The sequence below is a fragment of the Numida meleagris genome, chromosome 1, assembly GCF_002078875.1.
Source record: "Numida meleagris isolate 19003 breed g44 Domestic line chromosome 1, NumMel1.0, whole genome shotgun sequence".
Classification (NCBI taxonomy): Eukaryota; Metazoa; Chordata; class Aves; order Galliformes; family Numididae; genus Numida; species Numida meleagris.
This window is the reverse complement of record NC_034409.1, coordinates 126,298,956-126,324,013: the sequence shown is the minus strand read 5'-3', so window position 1 is coordinate 126,324,013 and position 25,058 is coordinate 126,298,956. Positions and strand designations below refer to the sequence as shown.

Below are 25,058 nucleotides of genomic sequence, written 5' to 3'. Positions count from 1 at the left end.
TGATTTCTGTTCTTCCAAATCTTTTTTTTCCTCTTGTTTGGACTTTGGCATGGCACTAATTGCAGGATACGCATGGATATTTGTATTTAGAAAGTACATTTAGATCAGTGGAAAAAAATCAAGACAGATACATTTATCTTGTGAATAAGAGCATCCGCCTGTGACCTGAACATGCTTCAGGTCAGCATTCTGACATTCCATGTTAAGTTTACAGTCTTATTTTTTTTTGTTATGCCTCTGTAGACAAACCCCAGTCCTTGCAAAGCAAATTCTTGGCCTCCACTTCCCTAACTGCAGCTTTCATTAGCAATTTGGACTCCAAGAAGACTTCCTTTAGCAGCAGTTAGCTCTCAGCTGAGAACTGAGCAAAGAAGGAGTGCTCTGTGCAGAGTATGTTTGCAAGATTGTTCAGGCATGCTTTGGAGAAGGCCTACCTCCTCTCCCAAGCTATTTCAGCTCCTGTGGCACCACACCCTGCACTGGGGGAGAGGACGTCAAACAGGTTGGCTTTCCTTCAGGGGAGGAGGTGGAGTAAAAGCACGCTGGTTCCCATCCCATTGGGTGCTGCAGGCAGCTCCCCTGCTCCCCGCCTTCACCTCCTGGGTGATAAATGCATTTCTTAGAGGGCAGGTGTCACCTACGGGTGCTGCGTGTGGCTTTGCCATTGAAGGGCTGTCTGTGTTTATCACCTGCCCCACACTAGGTGAGGCACTTAGGGACTTCTCCCTGGTCCTCAGTGCATGAGTGTGATGGTGGGAGACCTCTTTGGACATAGCCACTGATTAAAAGTGTCTCCCTCAGACCTTGGCACTACCAACATCTACCATCATTGCCTGGGAATAACAATTGGTGCAATCAAAGCCCTGCATAGAAGACCATGGGGAAATTCAGAAGCATCCTTCTTGTCTTCCTTGGCTATCTTCTAGTCCATGTAAGAGGTAAGTGAAATTGGCTTGTTTCTAGGGTGTGATTACTAAAAATGAAAAACAACCCAACAAAAGCTAAAGCTCAGCCTCTCAACAAATACACTTACTTATTTAGAAACACTCACTATTTTTGTGGTGACTGTTTCATGAGAAACATTCAAGAGCGTTTAGGTAAGTACTGTGGCAGTTTCTAAAGACATATATAGCTTCTGGATCTTCACTGATAACGATCGTGCTACTTAGAGTTTGTTTATTATCATTTCATTGTTTCCCTTTCGTGTTACTCTCCTAAAATTATTCACGAGCTTGAACTTGAGTATGTGCTTTTACTAATGGAAGCTGTAAAGTGAGTTTCCAGGAGAACTTAAAATTTCCAGAAAGATCCTTAGTCAAATGCTTTCTTCATATTTTTAAAAGCTTTTCTTGGTTATTGATATTTAGAAACATGTTATATATATTGTAAAAACACATGTTGCTGCAGTTTTAAAATGATCATGTTTTAATATTGGTATTGATTGATTAACTTTAGCCAACATATTGCTGAATATATAAAATCCAGACACAGACATACGTATTTCTTTATATGTGGGATTAATGCGGAACTGAAGACATTTTGTGAATGAATTTTGAAATATGAATACAGATGTGGAAAATGTAATCCCTTTGCACTGAGTTTTTGTTGTAAGCTCTGAAGTAATTGTCCTTTAGCAAAGCATTCTGTAAATCTTCATTTTGCCATCAAACCGAATAGGATCATCCTCGTGTGCATCTGACATGTTGCGTTCTGGTAACTTTTTTTTTTGTTGTGTATTACTGCAAATACTTTTAGAGCTATGTTTGTCCGCAGAAAGAAGCTGATAATTAACCACTAGTTCTAAAATAGCCGCTGCTGCTCTTCCTCCTACCAGCCTGGATTTAAATGGAGTCCCTGGGAGATCTCGTAGGGATGAGCAGTGGAAAAAACTCGCCTTTAATTAGAAAGGGTTTCTATAAATGCCCCCTAAAATGCAGTAAAAACTTTGATGAAAAAAATTTGGTGTTTGTTACCATATACTTAAAATAATTTTTTTTTAAATGAGGAACTGCTTGGAAGTCTTCTATAAGTAATGTGGCTTTGAAACAGCAGAGTGGCAGGACAGTGACAGCCTGCCCCACAGCATGTTGTGAACACTGATGATTCACACTCTCTCATTACTGGCATCCAGACTTTCTTGTTCTGGAGATCTCTCTTATGCTGAATATTTCTGTTTGAATTATCTGAGCATGGGCAAGCTGATTTCCATACACTGTGTCACTGTAATTACAAGGGCAGTCAGGCTAACCGTTCCTGCTGCACACAGGTAATTAAGAGGCAGTTCAGGCCCTGCTTCAGGGAAGAAGTCATTGCTGAAAGCTGCTGGGGCCTTTTGGCACAGTCTTAGGACTGTGGAAACTATTTAATCCACTTTTGAGAAGCAAAATGAATTGTTTTAATTCTATTGCAACAGCCATTGAATTTTATTATCAAAGTATTTACCTGTTTCAGCAGACATTTACAGGAGCCACCTCTCAGCCGTAACCAAGACATGCTGTTAGGAAAGGCTTGGGCATGCTATGAAAAATCTGGTCTAAGTCCTTAGGATACAAACGTCTATGGCATGATTCACCCTTTTAGATGCAGCTTTAATTTTTACCTAGGCTGTAACCATCTGTGATAGCTCCTAGAAACAGCCAGGTCACTGCAGCCAGGCCAGATGCTATGACTCCCCTTGTGATCTAGAGCTTCCTTTGGGTCAAGGCACCTTCAGCTAGTTGGCTGGACTAGCTCAATGGACTCTTCTCAACAGAGACACAGCATAACCAAGGACTATGTTGCTCAAGAAAAGCAAGGTCTGACATAGTTTAGAAACTTGCATGCTTACTGTGATGTTCTTCCATGCTTTTTCTCAAGCTTTTCAGGCTTTTGTAATTTTCAAGCATGGGCAGGTTACATGAGTTCTCCCATACGAGTTAAGATGCAGCAGCTAATTGCATGGGTGGCTTTTAGGCCAAATCCAAATGAAAGAAGCTTCACAGAAACTTCTTTTGCTGAAGTTCATGCTAATGTCACAGGTCAATTACTGTGGCTCATCTGACCTGTGGTAATCCCACTTCAGCTGTGTCTATACATCTTGCTTAGGGCATGCAAAGACACAGTTAGTACCTAATCCCTCAGTAACTAAGATTTTCACCTCTTTGAAACATACTGAAGGCCCCATTTGGGCAATATACCTCAGTTTTCGTCTTGTGTGTACATGTCAGAGCGGAGGTGGTGCAATCGGAGGTCTCCTGCATGAAGCTGGAAAACAGCTGAGGCTCTTGCTCAGACCTGACTGCTCAGAAATGTTCCTTGGGTACCCCACATAGATATAATCTACCTATCCATGTTCTTTAAGACCAACTGTTAGGTTACATAGTTAGTCAATAACAAGGATCATGCAAAGGTTGATGATTCAGACAAGTTAATTTTACTCCATCAGATATTGCGTGCCACACAGGTAAAGGGAATGGTGTTGCTAGCCAGTTAACTATATACCACTGTCCAGCCAAGACTCAAAACTAGTTGTGGTAATTGCCTTGGCACTTTGCAGGGAGAAAATTACAGACCTGTTTGGATTTTGGAGGCTATGTGTCTCAGTATTATGAATAATGTAGTCTTCACTAGAGTTAAAAGAACAGGAGAGATGCAAACCCAGTTGTATTTATCTTACACAATTCCACCAAACTCCTGTCCTGCCCATCACTGTGTGTGGTCCCTGCATACCTGCTGAAGTGCTCATTGTATCAGAGGGGATATATGAAACAATGAATTTCCTTGTTGCTGAGTACCAGAGCTATTCCACTCCCAAGAGCAGAGTTGCTGTCCTCTGTAGGCAAGTCGGTACTGCCATCCAAGGGCGTGACCGCAGTGCGATAGGTAGCATACCTGAACTGTTTGAAACACTGCTATCAGCTGAACTGTTGCAATGCCAGAGCTCAGGAAGAGCCAACAACAACTGTGTTTGCTCAGCTTCTCTAATCACTAATCAAACACTGCTGCCACTTTGCAAGCCTCAGAGCAGTGCCCAAACTGCCGGTTTTCAGTCTGCATTTTCCCCCCAATGGACTATGACAATATGATCCAACTTCTTCTGTGTATGCTTTGTCTGAAAGCCATGCATTTTGAATTTCTGAGTAATTTATTAACAAAGCTACATCTCAGCAATATGTTTTCAGAAGTCAACAATTCTCCAGATTAAATAAAAACAATGGCCAGGGTAAGCACTAAGATTAGCGGACAAAATAAAGCAAAGTCCTTCCTTCTGCCCAAAGCTTCACAGAAGCAGTGGTGGAGGAACCAGGTGCACACGGCACACACAGAGAACAGTCCTGAAGAGCGACAACCTGCTGGATCACAGTTTCACTTGTATTTTTAATTTAATCCAGATGAGACCAGGGGTGGGACTTGAGACACAGCAGAGACTTTGTTGCTGTACAGACCAGCTTGCTGACCTCCAGCACCTCCTTCCAGCCCTATTGTTTGAAAGAAAACACTTTGCTAATGGCACAAAGCAGAGCAATTGTAGGCCTAGCTTCTTTTCTGCCTTTCTAGAGAGTGAGAATGGATATGAAACACACTGGCAAAACCCACACTCTGACTAGGCAGTGTTATTAATCCCCTTGGGACCTTCGTAGTTGTGCCCACGGAGTACTGTGACTTCAGGAGCACAGGATTAGCTACACAATGGAATTTCTGGAACAAGTTTATCTTCTTGTTGGCTATGGAACAACACTTCCAAGGTCTGTGCTGCCCGTCCTGCCTGCTGAAGAGCCAGAGGTAGTTCTCTGCTTCTGCTCTGGTGATGAAGATGGGATGAGGTACCTGAGAAAATACGCTGTGAGAAACAGAAGTGACAAAGCCTGGCATCTCTCTGCTGCTTCGTTACAGGACACAGCTCCTTCGTTCTGCCTGTAATTTTATGGGACACAACAGCTTCTTCTGCACTCACTCTGGAGTAAAATTCAGAAAATTATACATATTTGATTTTAGGTATGCAGGGTGCATCACATCATAAGCAGCAGTAGCTACCTTTGAATTGCTGCTGTTTGTCTGCAGCAAAGCAAAACACCATAAAAATAGAAGACCTTCTTTAATGTTTGATGAGACCATGCTGCCCAGACATAAAGCAGTACTACCACTCCTGCTTTATTAGTACATCTTATTGGCTGGTAATTATTTAAATATGTTTTTGTATGAATAAGTGAGAAAGACTTTTTCATTTCCTTTGAGTTCAAAACGTAAACAGAAGTGGCCTGGCAAAACACACGAACCCAATAATCAGGTCCATACATTGTGGTCTGTAGACTGGAACTTAGGTCTTAATTACAGATTTTAAAGCGTACTCAATTTCCACCACGCTACTGAGGGGCTGAAATGGCAATCATTGTTTATGAAAGGGCCATGGTGGAAAAAAAATAAAATAATCTACAGTAACTTCATCGGGAAATATGGATCATTAGGGTTTTACATCAAAGAAACGGTACCCACTCACTGAGGTTTTGTCCATTGTGTCCACTCAGGGGCGTAAACCTTTATGTTCTCACACAACTTTTCTTATGTGAGTAATTTCCTTTAAACAAACAAATATTTCCTGAATGAAGTAGGACCAGTAAATGGGTATGCTCTGAACCAAAGACTTGGGAGAATACATACTATTTTCTCATCACAGAAGAAATATGTACAATGATTATATCATGATCAGAAACGATCTGTAGAAAGAATAACTTACCATTTCTGCTAAAAAGTACAGAAGTCACATAAGTGATTTAGGTATCATGTTATTTTCAGATACCTAACATTTTTGGAAAATTTGTTCTCATCTGTGAGTCATTCATTTCTGCCTCAGTATTTGCCAACTTCATAATCTTTTAAGCTCACTGTATTCAAAAAACAATTCTTATTTAATCATGCTGAAGAAACCTTTTTTTCTTGTTCTTAAACAATGTGAAATCAACTTATTTTCTCTTTTGAAGTAGCTAATATGTTTAGTTGTTTTTTTTTCCTTTTTTGCTTTCTAGTTTACTTGTAACACAGTTAATCTTATCTCAATCATATGACTGCTATTAGTGCACTGAAAGCCCATTAATTTAATCATCTCAATGACAAAAGGACAGAATTCATCTAACACACACATACATTAAAGTTGTGTGGCCGTACAGATGCACATATACATACAAACACATTTTCTCATATATCTAAGCCTCACTTCTAATGATAGGCTACATATATTTAATACCTGAAACCTTAATTTCCTTTGCTCTATAACCTCTCATTTAACAACATTTATGCTGTCTTATTTAAATGTCCATCATTTTAATGGCCACAAGCTTTGTTCATACACATGCCATGCAGGACTGAGCCTACTTATTGAGGTTTAAAGTTGCATGGTGATGCTATGGTAGCCTTTTGTGAGAAAAATTCTGTCATCACTCATGGCTGAGACAGACTGAGAGAACTGGGGCTGTTTGGCCTGGAGAACACTCTAGGAAGACCTGAGAGAGGCCTTTCAGTATCTATAGAGGGGGCTATAAGAAAGAAGGGGACAGACTCTTTAGCAGGGTCTGTGGTGATAGGAAAAATGGAAATGGTTTCAAACTTAAAGAGAGTAGATTTAGGTTGGATATAAGGAAAAAGACTTTTACAGTGAGGGTGGTGAGGCACTGGAACAGGTTGCTCAGAGATGCAGTGGATGTCCCATCCCTGGAGACATCCAAGATTGGGCTGGATGGGGCTCTGAGCAACCTGATGTAGCTGTAGGTGTCCCTGTTCCTTGCAGAGGAATTGGACTAGATGACTTTTAAAGGTCCCTTCCAACTCTAAGGGTTCCATGATTCTGTGACTATATAGTGAATAACAGGTAATATCCACCTGCAGAATCTGTTCTTGTTCCTTGTAAACTCTCCTCAAAAACTGTGGGAGCTCGGAAAGGGTGCTAAAGGGTGATGGATCTGTGTAACATTTAGGCTTCACGTTCAACCACAGGCACAAGATGCTGCCATCTGTATTTTAGTTACTTGGGTCACATTTTCAAATAACTAATATGGGCAAAAGCTAGAGAATATTAAATGTGCATCTGATTTTGCAAAGGAGTGACTACCTTGGTGGAATAAGTTGACCTGGCTAATAGCAAGTACAGACACTAGTGAAAGAAAATGTCCTTCCTGAAAGTCTGTAAAAATAAATGCAATGACTGTACAGTTTGAACGACTGTGTTTTGATGTGTGGCTTCACGGAGCCCATTCTCCTCTGTGGCTGTCACAGGGAAGTCTAGCGGTAGCAATTGAGGCCAGGCCACAGCTCCATGTGTTTGGTGAAGAGGAAGGAATTACATCCCCGATAATCCTGGAAGTGCCAGCAAAAGTCCTGCTGTTAGTATTGTTCATTGTGTTTGAGCAGATCGTATAAACATTATTGAAACAGCTTCTTTCTCAGTACAAACAGTATATCCATCTGGAAGGCTTGCTTTCTTAGCTTAGCATTTTCTTGTTTGCCAATAAGGACTGTCCTGTGGTGTCAGACAGGAGCATATAAGAATCTTCTAAGAACAATTTAAGAACAATTGTGGGCCACACAACAAAAAAACACTACTGCAGTCATTTTATTTCTATGTACAAACAGGGATACTCCCAGAAGAAAGGCTAGAAGTGATGCCAAGAGGTAGCATACTAACCCAAAGCATTAAGAGAGATAATTCTGAGCTAGCACAACTTGCATAACCAAATCACTTCATAACTTCATGCACGTTAAATAGATATATATATTCCAAAGGAATTCTGTTTTTTCCCTACTGATATTTCTTACTTTCTTTTCCTTCCCTCTTTCCCTCCTTCCTCTCTTTCTTTCTTTTCTTCCTTCTTTCTTTCTTTCTTCCACTCTTTCTCTCTTTTTCTCTCTCTCTTTCTTTCTCATTCTCATGAGTATATTTCCAGCTGCTTCTATTATGAAAGCTGTTCCAAAAAGGTCATTTTATTTTGGTGAAAAACAGTTAAGTCTGTTTTCTCTATGAAAAAGCTTGTCTAATTTATTCCTGATGCCATTTATCTTCAGAGTTCCCTGAAGTGACTGCAGTTCCTATTGAGCTAAACATTCTCTGAGTCTCTGATTCGTTTTTCTTTTTTAGACCCACCATTTTGTGGATGAAATCTGGGCTGTTCAGCTATTTAACCATCTGTTATCCTCTCAGATTAGATTCTTAAAATGTCTAAGTACAGTCTCAGAAATGGTAATGAGCATTTAAAATTCTGCTCCACAAAACCTTACCTCTTGGCGACCGTTTGATGTTATTATCAGAGGAAGTCAGGATGGAAGTCCAAGCAATCTTTTCAGTATTTATTGGAATATCACTTACCATGCTACACAGATGTCCACATACTGCCCATCTGTCAAGGCTCATATTTACAAAGCCAGAGAAACTTCAGTGCAGGTTCCTTTCTTACTCCCTATCAGTCATTCTGTGTTGGTGCCATTGATGTCTGTTTCTTTTTATTATCTGGCTGATCATCAGAAGTAACAAAAATTCAATCTGAATAATTTCTGCAGGGGATTCTCATGCTTCTTTTTTTCTCTTCTTAACATTTTGGTAGTCTTGCATTTCTCCCTTGCTGTCTCAAACAACACCTATTTATCTACCATTCCAGCCACAGAGCAGACATACAAGAGAAGAGGGAAACCAGAAGATGTATTCCAGGAGAAGGGCAAATGTCAGTTACTGCTTCCATTTCTAAGGCAATTGGAAGCATCTGCATGATCTTGCCTGAATACCACCATACTTTTCGATTAGAGAACTCTGATTGTTATTTTTTTCTTTCTCCTGTCTTGAAGGAAATACTATACCTGGAAGTTTTCCATAGTCTTCATTTAGAAAACAATTTTATCAAGTTCTCTTAGGTGTTAGGACCTCCATAGCTACTTTCTGTATCATCAGTTCCCGCGTGCCAGGACTTGTAACCCAGGAGCTGGTTTGGCCAACAGCTCTTTGGTCCTTCAGAATTATTTTGATGACTCACCCCAGACCTGAAGCAGGGCTCAGATTAGACAGCCTTCAGCTCTCAGGACGCTGTTTGAGAATGATGATTTATACTAAGGATAAAATCAAAGGACACCTAAACTGAACTTGCTGGTATTTCTGTCACTAAAATATACTTCACAAAAACATAATTTGACCATATGTGATCTTTGAGGTACCTTCCATCCCAAGCCATTCTTTGTTTCTATGTGCCTGAGCTAGCGAGTAGCAACCCAGCCCGCAGCAGGGGAGGCTGGAACGAGATGATCTTTAAGGTCCCTTCCAACCCAGGCTGCTCTATGATTCTATGATTCTATGATTCTGTGATTCTGTGATTCAAGTGTAAGGAGCAGGATGCACACAGGCTGGCAGGGCTGAGTGACAAGGCTGGGCTGAGGCCTAGCCTATGGGTAGGATCTACCCTTGGCCTGAAGGCTCATGGCTAGGCATGGCACAGCTGTGACATAGTCCATAGACAGGGACTTGGAGCCAGTGAGGGAGTACTGGCTGAGGAATCTCCAAGTCAATTTCATGTATTGTTGCATGTAATGGATTTATACAAATTCAAGAACATGTCAAGGCATTAGGATATTACTGATGTAAGGGCCTAGATGAAAGGTTAGCAGACTCAGCTGGGCTGGCCAAGCAGCCAGGTTAAGACTGGGGAACATTCCACGAGCAGCTCAAATGATGAGATAAAATGTTTGTCTAATATTATTAGCGGGACAATATTATGCTGTTACCTGCTTTTTCCTTCCAAACATGAGTTTGCCATCCTATTTTGTAGGGAGAGTTTTGCTTCTGAGACCAGTCACTATTCAGCATTCCAGCCTCATTTTATCTTTCCTGTCAGACACCAGCTATAATTAAGTTCACAGACTTATGTGAAAATCCTCACAGGAGTCAAAAAGGTTTCACTTTATACTTCCACACTGCTTTCTATTTGAGGATCAGAGTGTTTTACCACTGATTAACTAATCTTCCCATGGAGTTCTTTGACACAGACAAAGGCTGTTATCGAAGCAGTAATTAACAGGGGGAGTGACATGAAGCTTGCCAGCACCCATGGAGATGAGACCGACACCAGCACTGAGTTGTGGGGGTCTCCTACAGTCTCCGTCTACTTCCCAGCTTCCCCACTCCAATAATAATGCTTTTCTTGCTGTGAAGAATGTGATCCCTACCAAGAAAAACACTTTAGCCTAGAGTTAGGCACTAAGCCTTTCAGGCAGACTGATAAACAGGTGCAGATTAGGAAACTCTTGTGGTAGACACAATGAAGCGTTACTGCTTGGAAAAGCCAAGACGCAGTGTGTCTTTCAGTAGGTCTGTATGTGCTGACCTTTAATTTGGCATGCAGACACAGGGACAATGGGGTTTGGGTCTGGGTGAGCACTACTGGATCCTGCTTTGTAAAGAGGTGACACACAAAGACTCTGTATTAAAAAGACATGGTGAATCATAGAGAGAGGAAAGTATGTAGATCATAGCAAAAATAATGCCTCCTATTTATTTCCTCAGAAACTACAACAGATACAAGGAGCACAATAACATAATTTGATAGAGCAAATTCTCAGCTACAAAACCCCATTTTTCAACATGGCCACCACCATTATCTATGCATTTTTACCAGTGATGAACAAGAAAAGCCTGCATGCCGCCCTCATAAAAATCTGCACTACCAGTGGAGACCCACTGCTGCTGTCACCACTGCTGAAAAGCACCACCCACCTCCTCACTGTGATCATATCCACTGTTTGGTCTCCATCAATGTTCAGTGTCAGTGAATGTCAGTGGGTACCATTTTTTCTGCATTCATTGACACATCTTGGCTTCATCCACACTTCCATGTAAGACACCATTTGGACAGACTGCCTCTCTGCTACCATCTAACACATGGCAACAATTTGTAATGGAATATTGGTGGGAAGCTTCAGCCTCTACTGCCTTACCACCAACATCTGCCTCTGACATTGTGGGCCAACATAATAAAATAGAAGGCATTACTTTCAGAGCAGCCCTTGTAAATCTCAGATGAATACCTGTATTTGCTCCGTTCAAACTTTGGTTTACATATATTTAATATTTTCCTTTTTTTTCACCTGCTAACTTCAAAGATCAGGATGCTCATTTCCCTGCTGTGACATTTAATGACATCATTGTCGCCTAAGACAGAACACAAAGGGTTCTTTTCTCCCTTTTCCTATGGATTTAAGGTACAGTGAAACTAGATTAGGTAAACACATCTTTCTATCCATTAGTGCTCGCATACGTTACAGAAAGACTTGAAAAAAAGCTGACTGGGGTGACAAGTAATCTCAGGGAAGTCATGATGGGAGAGCTGAAGAGTGTGGTCACTCAGGGCTGCGTGTGGCAGGGACGAGGGCTGGCAGCTTTCTCTGGGCAAGCTCCTGTTGGGGTGGGTTTCCTCTCTGCCTCTTCTAAGCAGGATTCTAACTTTATCCAGAACCCTCAAAGGTTACAGGTATCTGCTTGCTGACAGTCTCTGCTTCCTTCTAGGTCAACGTGACTTCGATTTAGCTGATGCTCTCGATCACCCAGGTAGGTGTCCTTATTTTCCTATGGTATTTAGATCTAGTAACAAATTTTAAGTGCTTTCTATTCTTCTTGAGAACTGGAACATGAAGAGGCTGGTACTTAAATTAAAAGTATACAGGGCAGGGAAATGTCAGATTTTTAATTTACATTAATTTTAACTGGAAAATGCTGCTTTTCTGTTTTGTTTTGGTTTGTTTTGTTTTTAAACAAATCAATGTTTTTCTCTTTAAAACAAGCAAAAAAATGGGTTTGGAAACATATCTCATCCTTTTTAGTTTCTGCCATGATACATAAAGATTTACAGAATGCAGCTCTCTAGATTTGCAGATACTTTCTTTTGATAAGTTGAAAAATGTTAAGATTTTATTGTTTTTTTTTTTTTTTTTTTTTTATGTTTCATTGGTTCACACAGAGGATATTATTACAAGGAAGCCCACAGTGATCAGAAGACCAACAAGACCTCTGACGAGTGAGTAATACAGACAACAGTCATGACTGATTTCCAATGTGTAGAAACTGTCTTGCATGAGATTCTTGCTTGCATTTGTTAATGTGCCATTCCTAAGACAATTTGTGTGAATTTGTGTAGTCTGTATGTAAAGTAAGCATTTTTTGGTCAATTACCAATTGTGTGTCTTTACTATTTCCACTAAGTCTTTAGAGCATGACTGGCCACAAGGGGCATTTCATTTCTGGATGGTCCTCTTAATACTTTTCTAACCTGTATTGACATCTCTGGGGGGTAGAAAATGAGTAACTGTAGCAAAAAAGGTAACTGCGCTTCCACTTTTTTTTTTTTTTTTTTTTTTTGCATTATCTCTTAGCATAAATGTTCATGATGCTTGATAACAGACTTGAATATTCTCTAGTATTGATTGCTATAATGACCTAAGTCAGAAAGGAAAACAACTGGGAAGAGCAGAGAGGACTGAAAGGTTTCAGCTGTACTTTTGAGTATTACCAATGATAACTTTCAATGAATGGCTGTTACTTTTCAAAAAAACAAACTCCAAACAACAACAAAACTGCATGCATATTTATGACTGAACATTTTATAACAACACAGACATTTTTCACCTAAATTACGCTGTAGGAAACTGTGTGAATCAGGAAATGCTGGATAACATTAGCCCACAGAACAACTTCAAGTCTTTTTCTAGATAAATATTGCAGTAAGTTTTTAGGGTTACATGTTCCACATGATACTGGCTTACTCTGAACAAGCTGGGCAGTGTTTTGTGAATGTGGCTATTGCATCCTGTGCGTTCTTCCTTCCCTCTAGCTTTTGCAAAGAGAATCTGTGTTTGACCTAGATTAGAAGGATCTATTGTGAAGTACAGTGAAGCTATTGCTCTCTACTTCCTTTAAAGTCAGTGGGGAGAAATCAGCAAGTCTAACAAGTTCATGTCATCCTAAATGTGGATCAGTTCTCATCCTAATATAGACATTTTAAGTAGGTGTCAACGGTTTACGGGCGTTAGGCCCGATTCCGTGACAAAGGGGACGGGGGACCCAAGGGCCCACGTCCCGGGAAAAGGGGAAAGGGGAAAAGGGTAGGGAGATGGCCCTGAGAGCAAAGAACAGCGGCAACAATCTGAGGAGAAACAAACTAATTTACTAAATAAAATATCGGAATGCAAAACAACACACTATAATACAATATAATTACAATTTAAGCTGATAAATTCAATACAGAGAGAGAGAATGTCCCAAAATCAAGGTAGGCCTTACTCTACTACCGACGATAAGGCGGCTGGAGAGCGAGGTGCTGCCAAGACGAGAGACGGCGGAAAAAGGGACGAGGTCTCGTGATCTGCAAGTTTTTATACTGCGAGCTTCTATCTTTTCCCTCCGGCTGGAAAATGGTAACAAAGGAGCAAAGTACCGTGGGGACTGTAGTAGTCCTTCTCTTCTGAGAACTAGGTATGTCCACTACATGATGTTATGATGTGGAATACCAATAACCAAAAATCACAAAACCATGACAGTAGGTTACTTGAATCATGCTCTCAAAGACTCTGTCTTTGCATGCTAGGAGGCCAAGTCAGAAATCAATATTTACAGTGACACTGCCTAAGTCGAGTGAGAGGAATTGAGGTTTAGGGACTTCTAAATCTGTTAGACAAGTGACAGTGGGAGGATTGCTCTACCTGAATCAACTTTGCTAATCCTTGGGAATGAAGAACTCCACGTCTTCCAAAGTCTATTTTTGAATCTCCCCCAGCACTAACAAGGATTGCAGGCAGTTTAAAATCAATTAGAACAAATTTTAGTTCTGAAATACATTGCTGGATTTTGAAATGTTCAGAGACACGATATAAAAGTGTGTCCTAACGTGTACCTGATGTTTCATCCTAACCTCGATGTTTCCTCTATGTCTCATTTAGTCAGTGTCATCGAGAAACATGTCTGGCTGAGATGACAATGTTGGTAGAGTAGGGTCCAATTATTGTATGGGCCCTGTCCTCCAGGCATCATTTCTCACACAAGAATCCCTGTCTGAGTTGAAGCTCTCCTGCAGGTAGCTTTCAATGGAAGGGAAAGATGAAGTTTATTTTTGAAATCTCTAAATAAGTAGGTTTTAGCCACTCACACTCATCCTGCATTCTTATCTCTAAATTGGAGAGAGATGGATTTGAAGGCTGGACTATTAGGTGGATAAAGGATTGGTTGAGTGGTCATAGCCAGAGGGTTATTGTCAATGGTTCTATGTCCAAGTGGAAGCCAGTGACGAGTGGTGTCCCCTCGGGGTCTGTCTTGGAAATGGTGCTCTTCAACATCTTTATCAATGACATAGACAGTGGGACTGAGTATACCCTCAGCAGGTTTGCAGATGATGCTGAGTGGTGCTGTTGACACCATAGAAAGGACAGATGCCATCCAGAGGGACCTGGACAAGCTCAAGAAGTGGTCACATGAGAATCTAATGAGGTTTAACAAGGCCGAGTGCAAGAATTTGCATTTGGGTAGAGGCAATCTCAGATATGAGTACAGACTGGGAGAAGAATTCATGGAGAGCAGCCCTGTAGAGAAGGAGTTGGGGATCCCAATGAATGAAAAGCTGAACATGAGCCAGTGGTGTGTGCTTGAAGCCCAGAAGGCCAACAGTCTCCTGGGCTGCATCAGAAGAGGGGTGGCCAGCAGGGAGAAGGAAGTGAGTGTCACCCTCTGCTCTGCCCTTGTGAGGCCCCACCTGGAGTACTGCATCCAGGCCTAAGGTCCCTGGTACAGAAAGAATGCAGAGCTGTTGCAGCAGGTCCAGAGGAGGGCCTCAAAGATGATCAAAGGGCTGGAGCACCTCTCCTATGAAGAAAGATTGAGGGTGCTGGGCTTGTTCAGCCTGGAGAAGAGAAGACTCCAGGGAGACCTCATGGAGATCTTCCAGAACTTGAAGGGAGCTTAGAAGCAGGAGGGGGACCTACTTTTTACATGGTCTGATAGTGATAGGGCAAGGGGAATGTCTTTAAACTAAAAGAGGGGATATTGAGGTTAGATGTTAGGAGGAAGTTTTTTACTCAGAGGGCAGTGAGGCCCTGGCACAGGCTGCCCAGAGAAGCTGTGGGTGCCCCATCCCTGGAGGTGCTCACAGCCAGGTTGGATGGGGCCCTGGGCAGCCTGAGCTGGTGTGGGGCAGCCCTGCCCACAGCAGGGGGTAGAGAACTGAGTGATCTTTAAGGTCCCTTCCAACCTAAGCCATTCTATGATTCTGTGATTCCATGATTTAATTGTCATACACTTAAACCCACACACTCAGGAGCACCGAGATATTTGTGTTCAAATTGTCTGGTGAGCATCACGTGTAACCTGGGATAAGGTACACCAGCTCCTAGCCCATGTCGTGCCTCTGTGGTTCTTCTTGATAAGAAATGACAAGTTTGTTTTTGAACAGATTCTTCATACCTTTTAGAAGTCATCAGCTGTTATGGTAAAGGTCCTTTGCCTCATAAACTTGCTTACTGAAGCCTCTCTGGACCTTAGGCCAGCATGCTGCCCACTGCCTGTTTTTGCTTGTTAGGGATACATATACTATGTCTTTATTATGTTTTCTGGATGAACTAGCAGGAAAATAATGGTATAGGTGATATACTGCAACCTTTGTATTTAGAGTGCCTTTCTGCTTTTCTTCTGCTGACAAGTCACCTGTGCTGCTGCCTTATCAGAGTGCAGGCTTGCTGTTTTTGACAGTAAGGACACATTCTTCAATTTTACAGCTGGGAATGGTGACCTTTACCATCTGTTCTTTTAACCCTTTGTTCTGCTGTTTCTTCTCGTGCTTACAGACACATATTTCCATTCATACTTAATTCATACTGTCCTCAGAATTTCTGTAGCAAATCTCTGCATGAAGCCTCCAGGGCAGAACCCAGCATTTTACCTGAATTCTTAGTTTTGATAATAGATTATTGCTTCTCAAAGTGCTAGCCTTTGACATGTAAAGGTATTTTTGAAATGCAGCTCTGTTCTAGCTAGACAGGATTAACACCCAGTTTGACAAAACAAACCTACTCATGCAGTATGAATATGATTATGTTCCCACCAGATTTTCTGGAGACATCAAAGCATTTCTGGGTATTTATATTTACATATGATGAGAATAGATTCTGTGCATAAAACAGCTTCCTGTTCTCTTTGGATGGAAAGAACACATGAAAGCAGACATGCATAGTGATGCCTTGTAAAGAAAAAGCATATATTTGAGTGTCTATCTAATTTTCTTTGGCAATTAGGATTGTTATCAAAATCTAGGTAGGTTTTGCTTTTTCTTTTGACTCATGCTATAGCTCCATATTTATTAGGAGCAAGAAGGTGATCTCTGGTCTTACTAGCATCTGCCTAATATACTTCTGCATATGAATCAATGACCTTTGAGAGCTCACCATCGTTCCACACGCCCTAAAATATCACCCACATACTCTTATCCCCACCTGAACATTGTGCATCTTATGCAGCTCACTGACAGATTGTTTATTTAATGGAGAATTCCATTTCACCTACTGCAGGACACATGCACAGTCCTAGGGAATGGTAACAGCCTGCTGATTCACTGCATGATGTGCCTGTGCAGAGTTTGAAGCACACTTTAATACTTTTATAGCTCCGCCAAAGATAAACTGATCATCACTCAACCTTAGGCACATGTGATTACTTGAAGCACAATTTTTTTTCTATCACCGTGACCCTTACATAAATTAGTTAATTCAATTCTCTCCACTCCCTAAGTGGGTTCATTACTTCCCAAGATTTTTTCTTGAAATAGGTGCAACAAATTACACCTGAGCCAAGTATGCACATACCAGTTTTAACTACAGATGTAGAAGTTAATAAATTTATAAACAAATAAATAAATGTATTTTAATATTTTAACATAACTAATTTTACTTATGTAACCAGCACATATACGAAAGATGTACAGACTTTGCTTCTAATTTAAGATTTATTCTGAAGGAATGCATCCTTTGTAATCTGAGTGGAAAGAATGATATAAATTGTCAATTATTTTGTGGGCAACTATTACATTTTATGAGTTTTTTTTTTGAGAAAAGTGGAATATCTTACTTGAATTTGTGGGTATTATCCGAAAAAAATGTTGCTTGTCAACCGTTGTTCTACATTTTCTGTTAATAACTAACGTTTCACTTCCCTCAAGAGGTCTGCACTGCTTACTTATCGAAATCTTCCTTTTCATTTGTTAGACAATGATCTGCACTTAGGAGATGCACTTGGTGGGGGTGAGTACTTTCTTCCTTTCTCAGATATATTGTGGTTTAGTGAGTTTGGGGGGTTTTCTGGTACTCTTTTTTTGAAGTCTGACTTATTTGGGCAAAAAGATTTCAAGACTGCAGCATAAACTCTAGTAAAGGAATCCATGCCCATGTGCCAGAGGCCACCATGCAGAGCGGGGACACCAGGATGGGCTGTGTTTGGCTGCCAAGTATAGGGATTTGCTTACTGGCCTATTCGTATGAACCAAAGTCTGCTATGGTTAACATCACCACATTGGGGTGCCATGGCCACGGCTGGAGACTGGACACACTGCCCGGTCAGCCATCATGGTTCAGGGTGGCAGCCTCTAGCAGAAGGCTGGAGACAGCAGATAATGCCAGTATTTGTTCAGCCATCAAAAGTGAATCTGCCAAAGATTAGGAATCACAGGTAACAGTGGACAGAGATAAGTGTTTTAGCTCTAGCTGGCCACAAATCAGAAATGCAGGAAGGAATGGTTCAGAGGTGAGCAGCGATGGATATGATACAGTTTAGGCTTGAGGCAGTCAAGCTATTGTAACCTGCTGTAACTTCCAGTTATTTCTATAACATGGAAACCTGACCGAGGACATACTCATAGCACGTGCTGAGCTGTGTAAATACATGACATCCAAGATACCGGAAAATTCTGCACTTCATTTTACTTGCACATGTGAAGTGCTCTAGAAAGGTTCTCGCACTCTGTAATAATCTACAGTCTGAGTAACATTGAATCAAGGCATAAAATTCCACTTGAATCAAGGCTACTTCCTGGCTCATTGCATAGAAGCTCTGAAATATAACTCCTATTGCAGTGGTCTGGTTTATTCGTCTTTCAGTCATAGAGAATCATACTGTTTATATTGTTCAGGTTCTCCTATAACATCTCATACCTGTGCTGAATGACATTCATCCACACTTCATAAAGCTGAATATAATTTTGTTGATAAGTCCCATATTTCTGCTGTCATTTCTTCCTGCTCATACTGATTGTTCCATTCCTGAAAGTTTTTACTGGGTATATTGATGAGAGGATGGTTATAACATGTTGATTAAATTATTAATAAATTACTTGAAGTATATTCTGTAAAAAACATCTTCTCATTCAGTGGTTAGCACATGATGTTTCCTTTGACTTTTATTTCTGTGGTCAATTTCCAGTTCATGTTTTTAATTGAAATTCATACATTATAATGGAATTAATGATGATATATCTCATTATCAGTAGCTGTGAAGACATTATCTTCTCAGCAGCTATGATGCAGAATACATCTTGTGTTTAAGGAAGACTGAAAAACTGCAGCATGGTAATGGGAATAAACAAAGACACTGGTAGTTTTCCACTTTGGAGCTGAGTCTTAGTTTGGAACACTTGGTTCTGGAACAGAGCAAGTTTCTTCTTCTATTAAATAGAATTAATTGGGCAAAGTCTTTTTCAGCAAAGCTTTAAGGGTGTATCTAAAATCCATTGAATGCAGTAGGATAAATTCATGCCGAAAGCCAAGCATATCTAAGTAATTTGCTGAATCAGAACTTAAAAACAACTTACAAACAGAAGTGTTCTGTTTAGCATGTAGGCAAGAAGAGACCATAATGAAAGTGCATCTGACATGAATTATAGGTGATAAAAAGATTTAAGGAGAGGGAGGGAAGATGCCATTTATTTCAGTAGCCTAACTTTGATTTATCCAGAGCTAAATTTGCTGCCTGGCTATGTGTGCAGTTAAATATTCTACTGACTCAGTTGGGGACAGCAAGAGCCTGCTTTATGGAGTAGGAACAGCCTTGGGCATTTTTCCTCAGTCAGCCCTTGTTATTCCAGCACTGTGTGTGCAATTTGGAAACTGATACTTGTGATCAGATCTCTTTCTCTATCCAGTTTCTCTCTTCCCTATACCGTGGCAGGAATGAAGACTAAATGCCAGCTCAAAGCCAAAAGGAAAAAAAAAGCTGATATCCGGGTACATTTTGCACTGTTTAAAAGTATAAAATTCATCATGCATCAGATGAGTTCAGTATGTGTTCGGTGAAACTAATGTTCAGTTCATAGTACTACCTGCTGAGGGCACAGAGATAACCTCTTGCCTCCTGACCAGCCCAGTGCACTTTCAGGTCTGTGTCACTGCACCACTGATACCTACAGCAGCATACTGTTCTTTCCAGCTGTCAGAATTAAGTAACATTAGCATGTGCCAGAATTATGTGAAACATTTTCCTTGGACATTTTTTGAGTTCTTCTCTCATTTCAGTTTTGAAAAATTTCCATTTTCTAATTATCTTTAGTAGCTTGTAATTTATTGACATATTGCTTGACACTTTTTAACCTACTGACGAGGTCAATTTCTGAATTCATCAGGGGACAGATGAGCAATATGCATAAATTCTCAGGTTATCATACTCTTCATTTACAGCTCCCAGTTCTGTTTCACCAACCATCTAACTATTTATTATCAATAGGTGACATCCCAAGACAACCTTTATACCCACCTCTTCCTCCACGACCAGGAAGCCACAGTAATGCTGGTAAGAATATTTGCTCCTTAGAAAATCTAGTACTAGGAACTGTTCAGAGAAGATATGTTAAACACTTTACGCTCTTATTTCTTTATTCGTAATTTTTATCATCCCTTCCTGCCATTTCTCTTTTTTTTTTTCACTGTTCCTGACCCAGTGTTTTGTTCTGGCACCATAAAGGTTTTCTGCCTTCCCAAAATAGAGTACATTGACTTCTAAGTGGCATGAAGCTAATATTTATCGTTTCTCCTTTCATTTTGGATATGTACACACAGAACCATGCTAAAGTTCAAATTTGACATCTGTCTACATGAAGTGGATAAAGATGTACAAATCCATACTGAGATGTGGATCGGAGAAGGCTCTGGGGTATTCAGCAGGTGGGACAGGGGAGGTGGATTTAAGATTGCTTTTGACTGTTGTCCCAGACACCCATTTAAATACAGTGGGGGTGGTACATCTATCCTAGCTACTACCATGTATCTCGTATTTACTTCTGGTATGACCGTAGCAGTGCTCTGTGGATATGTCCTTCTGGAGTCTTTCCTAGAAGGGACCCACTGACTTCCCACTGCAAGGGCTGCCATACTATATTAGGACATATTCTACCGAAGCTACAGGTTCACACATCCCACAAGTGTCTTCTTCTATGCAAAGAGCTGGGCCAGTTAATGAGCAGGGCTTTTGCATATTGTATTTAGGAGCCTAAAGCAGCTTCAAGATTTGGACTCCTAAATAAAAAACAAATACATGATCTTCATGCTCAGAATGGGTAGACACTAACAGTCTTAGTACTTTTGCTTCTGGTGAATGTAAATGGGTGACTACTTCTGTAAGACAGCTGCCATTTAGAAACGAGAATTTCAAAGGTCCCTTACCTTTCCCAAGAACTGTTACAAAAATGCCAGAGAAGGGAACTGACATTGTTACTGCTGTTCAGATAATTTTGCAACAGAAATCCTAATTTTTATCTTGCAGGAGGATTTAATGACTTTGATCTCGTTGATGGGAAGCCTTTACCACCACACGTAGCAGGTAGTAGTCGACAATTCTCATTTTCTCTCTAATATTTATAAATCAGAGCTGACTGGTTTTGCTTTAGCACAAATGTTTATCGCTGAAGGTGTAAGACAAGACTCTGCTATTTTTATTTAGACTAGTCATCTTTCTCCATGGCTTTTAGCACACAGCTTTAGCTCCTTTGAAATATATCCCTAAATGCTTTGCAAGGTTAAGCCAGAACCTTGCAGGATTAATTCCTTCAAATGCAGTTTGGACAGTCCCAAAGCAAGGGGCTTCTGCTGAGGACTGAACATAGACACTCCAAGTCTATGATCTTGACGTAAATCATCTTATTGTCTGGAAGTAGAGGATATCAAGAGTACAGTGTTGGCCTCCTGTTTCCTTTAAATCAGTCTGATGTAGACAGCTAAGTATTATCTTTTTGTATTCTTCAGACAATATTCTTCTACAAAAATGAAGTGGCAGGAAGAAGGACGTCTATTACTCCTATTGACACTGATGCCAGTCAGGCATTAGAATCAGAGCTTCTCTGTCACAGAATCCCACTCTTAACTGCCCCATTTCACATTGTAGGAAATGCTGAATACTTTGTTCTCAAAATATGAAAGACAAATTTTGATGAAACTTTATCCTCTATTCCAGGAGAAGAAGGGCATAATTTCAATCATGGTGGAAACACGGGTATAGTAAATAATTTATTCTATAATTTGTTTCAGATCACCATAAACAGTGAGAAAATGTTAGCCTTATAAAAGTAGTACATAAATTATGCTTTATGACACTTTGCAAAAAACACACATTTGTAGCTAATATGCCTTAGTCATACTATTTCACTGCATCTGAAAAAAATCTCTCTTGTTTTCTGCAGATTCAGGATTAATAGCTGGAGTTACATCTCCTATAATTTCTGCTTTTGTGATATTAGTTGTTGGATCGATAGCGGCCTACACAGCTTACAAGAACAACAAGCTTTGTTTCAAACCACGTGGTAAGACCAAATTAGTCTCCCACTTCCTGAGTTGAAGAGATGGGAATTTTACAAAAAAATTCTGTGGGGGCAGAAGTAGGCCAATGATGAGAGCATTTGAAAGTCTCCTCTAAACCATCTCTAGTCTGTAGGTGACCTTGGGAATTAATACTCTTGGTCAAGTATAGGAAGCCACGATGTACCCAAAGGACAGATATACACCACTTCCTGAAAGGAACTGCGTAATGTGAAGTCTTTGCAACCATGGAGGTGACTGACTGTTGTGGCCTTGAGCCCACAAATCAGCTTCAGTCACCTGGATCAGCCTCACCTAGGGCTTCTCCATACGCCCTCTGGCCAGGGTTCCAATTTCAGCCCCGAGCTTCCTGTCCTGGCCTTGTCTGCTTCTCTAGTATGCCTGCCCAGCCATGGTTCCTGGATGGCTTTTTGGATTTCTTGACTTGATCTTGGGCCTGGCTGGTTGCCTTGCATTTACCTGAGGATGAATGGACTGTCCACAGGACCCTTTTACCATCACCACCTTGCTCTGGCTCGCCCACCACTAGTGTGGTGGGGTGGCACCCTGCTGGTTAGACTCTGGTCCAGGCTGCCCTGTGAACATCCTTGAGAGCAGCCGCACTCTTGCAGCTCCCTGGCGCTTAGCTGTGATGCAAGTCAATTTAAACTTCTAATTTTTGTCATCCATTATATAATAGGACTGACAATCAATACATTTATCACATATTAAAAAGTTCACTGGATTGTAAAGACATGAATGAAATGCAGAATGTGTGTGGAAAACTTCCATAGGCATTTCTGGGAGATCTCTGGTATCTTCCTGCTGTTTCAGAGATCCTCATGCAGATGGAGAAGTTTGCTATGCTGAGGGCTGCTGGTGATGCCAGAGGGGCCAGGTGCTCTCTGGACAGTGCTACACAGGGGACACCCACCTACATCCAAGGGGAATGTCCTGTGAGAGGTTATTTGTGCCCCGAGGGATCTGACAGTCACTTTTTCTCCCACGTCTATAGCTGAGGTGTAATTAAAGCATCATGTCAGATGATGCAGTCTATGACCCACCTGCCCCCTGGAAAAGGGAGGGAGATAGAGGAAAGGGAAAGGCTGCCCATCGTCCTGTAGTGGTAATGAGGTTCCCAGTTCATGCCTCAAAGGGACTGGAGAAGAATGAGCACAGAAAGCAGCTGATGTAGAAGCACTGGCAAAGGGTATCCATAGCAGTAACGATGAATGTTCAATCTTCATTTTTTTAGGTGGGGCCACAGTGTAAACTGCTGAAAAGAAATTGTCTGCTGATGACACACTCCTTTGGCTGGCGATGTTCTGCCCGCAGATCTGACATTTTTTTCCAACTTTAAGATTCTAACAATTTGTGGAGACACTGCAATTCCGTTTTCTTTTACCCAACGTTACTCTTAAAGCTTGAGCTTTACATCATCAAAGATGTACTTAAAATGTCCAGGATTAGTATTGCACTATCTGATGTGTATTCATAAATGTTGGATAAGTATTTTGATTCAGGAGATATTTTAAATGCGGAATTCAAGCTGAATATGAGCTAAAAATTAAAAGATTTTGGTCTGTGAGTGTTTCAGTCACTGAAGAATTTTTTTCCTATTTTCTAAATTGGCCAAAATCATTAAACATTCTGACAGGACAGAAATAAGAAAAATGCCATTTCCATTCATACATTTTGCATATTTCTATATTGTCTGTAGTATTTAAGAAAAAATTGAAGTTGTGTAAATGATTAAGCGTTTTTATGCCTTTACTCGGTATCCTATGTCTGAACTCTTGCACAGCAGAAAGAGCGATAGATTGAAAATTCATTCTTAATTTTAAAACACAGTATGAAAAGAACACGTGCACTGATGAGCCACTGATTAAAAGAAATACAATGAGGAGAGCACGAGTTAATTTTATTTATTTATTTATTTTTGAAATGGTATTTGGCTCTTCTCAGGAACTGGAAATCTGTCGTAAATTATGCTTTCCTTCTTGAAAAATTAGAAGCCTCCAAAGGCAATCTGATACATTTTCTTCTTTCTTTCTTTTTATTTTAAGAAATGTGTTATTCATAATTTCTGTAAAGGAAAATTAGGTTCAGAGGTTTTGGAATCAGTTCGAACTAATCTGTGACACTTTGTCCTATATATCTTTGTCACCAACTTTTAAATTTTGTACATATCTTTTAGCAGAGGTATAGTAGATACTTATAGTTTTGCTAGCAAGGCTGCTTCATCTTCTCTTGCTCCTCATCAACCTTGCTATGTTAACAAATGTTCGTATGCAGACAAAAATTATCATCAAAAACTAACCCTTAACCAGTTTCTCTGTCTTCAGGGAATGAAACGCAGGTGAGAAGGTGGCAAAACTAGTAGCTTACTGACATAATTCTACAGAACGGTTATTTTAGCTAACTTACAGGCATAGAGGAAATACATGAAGAATGCATTTTCTTACAAATTTGCATGCAGATGGACATAAAAACAATTCTGTGTTTGTTGAATTGTTGAGAGAAAGACATAGTCTGGAAAAGTACACGTTTCATAAAATAAAATATTATTCTATCTCTGTAATAGAAATTATATTGTACATCAGTTTAAATATAGAAACATCTTGACAACACACAAAGAAACAAGCAGCTTCATAGCTACCACTTTCAGCTTATCACTGATAATGTATTTTAATTAGGTTTTCAAGGACACATGCTTTTTCTTTAAAAATATAAAACTTTCATGTTAATATTTATAACAATTACTATATGTTTTGTCATGTAGATGTAAAGCTAATGTTAAAGCTTTTTGAGGTTACCACCTCTGTTGCTTGTTTAACGATAAAAAATATGCACATTCCTTCTTTATCTTGACAATTTTCAATAAACACATACTGTGTTTTACCCAAGTTGAAATGATGTTCATTTGTTTTGTGCGTCACTTTATGGAATGTATGTTGGCTGATACCTTTAATACCTACGTTGATCTGTGAGCTACTGTTAGAGGAAAGAAAAAAGAAGGAAACGTCTTACATCTCTGTTTTTCAGGATCAGTGTTCAAGAAGGATTTACGTGCAGTTTTAAGAGCATAAAGATTTTTGCTTTTAAAACTCTATTACACATGACTTAAATTTGTTCTCAGTATTTGCAAAACAACTTCTTACTCAGCTGAATTTTTTTCTGTTATTATTATAAAACAGATTTTTTTTTTTAATGGAGAATTTGAACTTGAATTAGTCAGAACTCCCATC

At 40.2% G+C, this 25,058-nt stretch overlaps 1 protein-coding gene across 2 annotated transcripts; it reads left to right on the top strand.

The window, feature by feature from the left end:
- Nucleotides 551-24,723, top strand: LOC110405806 (glycoprotein Xg-like). 2 transcript variants are annotated; one of them, XM_021411518.1, is made up of 10 exons: nucleotides 551-703; nucleotides 802-938; nucleotides 11,510-11,551; nucleotides 11,961-12,017; nucleotides 17,242-17,277; nucleotides 19,748-19,813; nucleotides 20,783-20,839; nucleotides 21,470-21,508; nucleotides 21,696-21,815; nucleotides 23,066-24,723. In XM_021411518.1, the coding sequence occupies exons 2-10, from the start codon at nucleotides 878-880 to the stop codon at nucleotides 23,080-23,082; spliced, it is 495 nt and encodes a 164-aa protein (XP_021267193.1). In that variant the 5' UTR covers nucleotides 551-703; nucleotides 802-877; the 3' UTR covers nucleotides 23,083-24,723. The 2 variants fall into 2 exon arrangements, with proteins under 2 accessions (XP_021267193.1, XP_021267183.1); XM_021411508.1 differs by having other exon boundaries at nucleotides 571-938.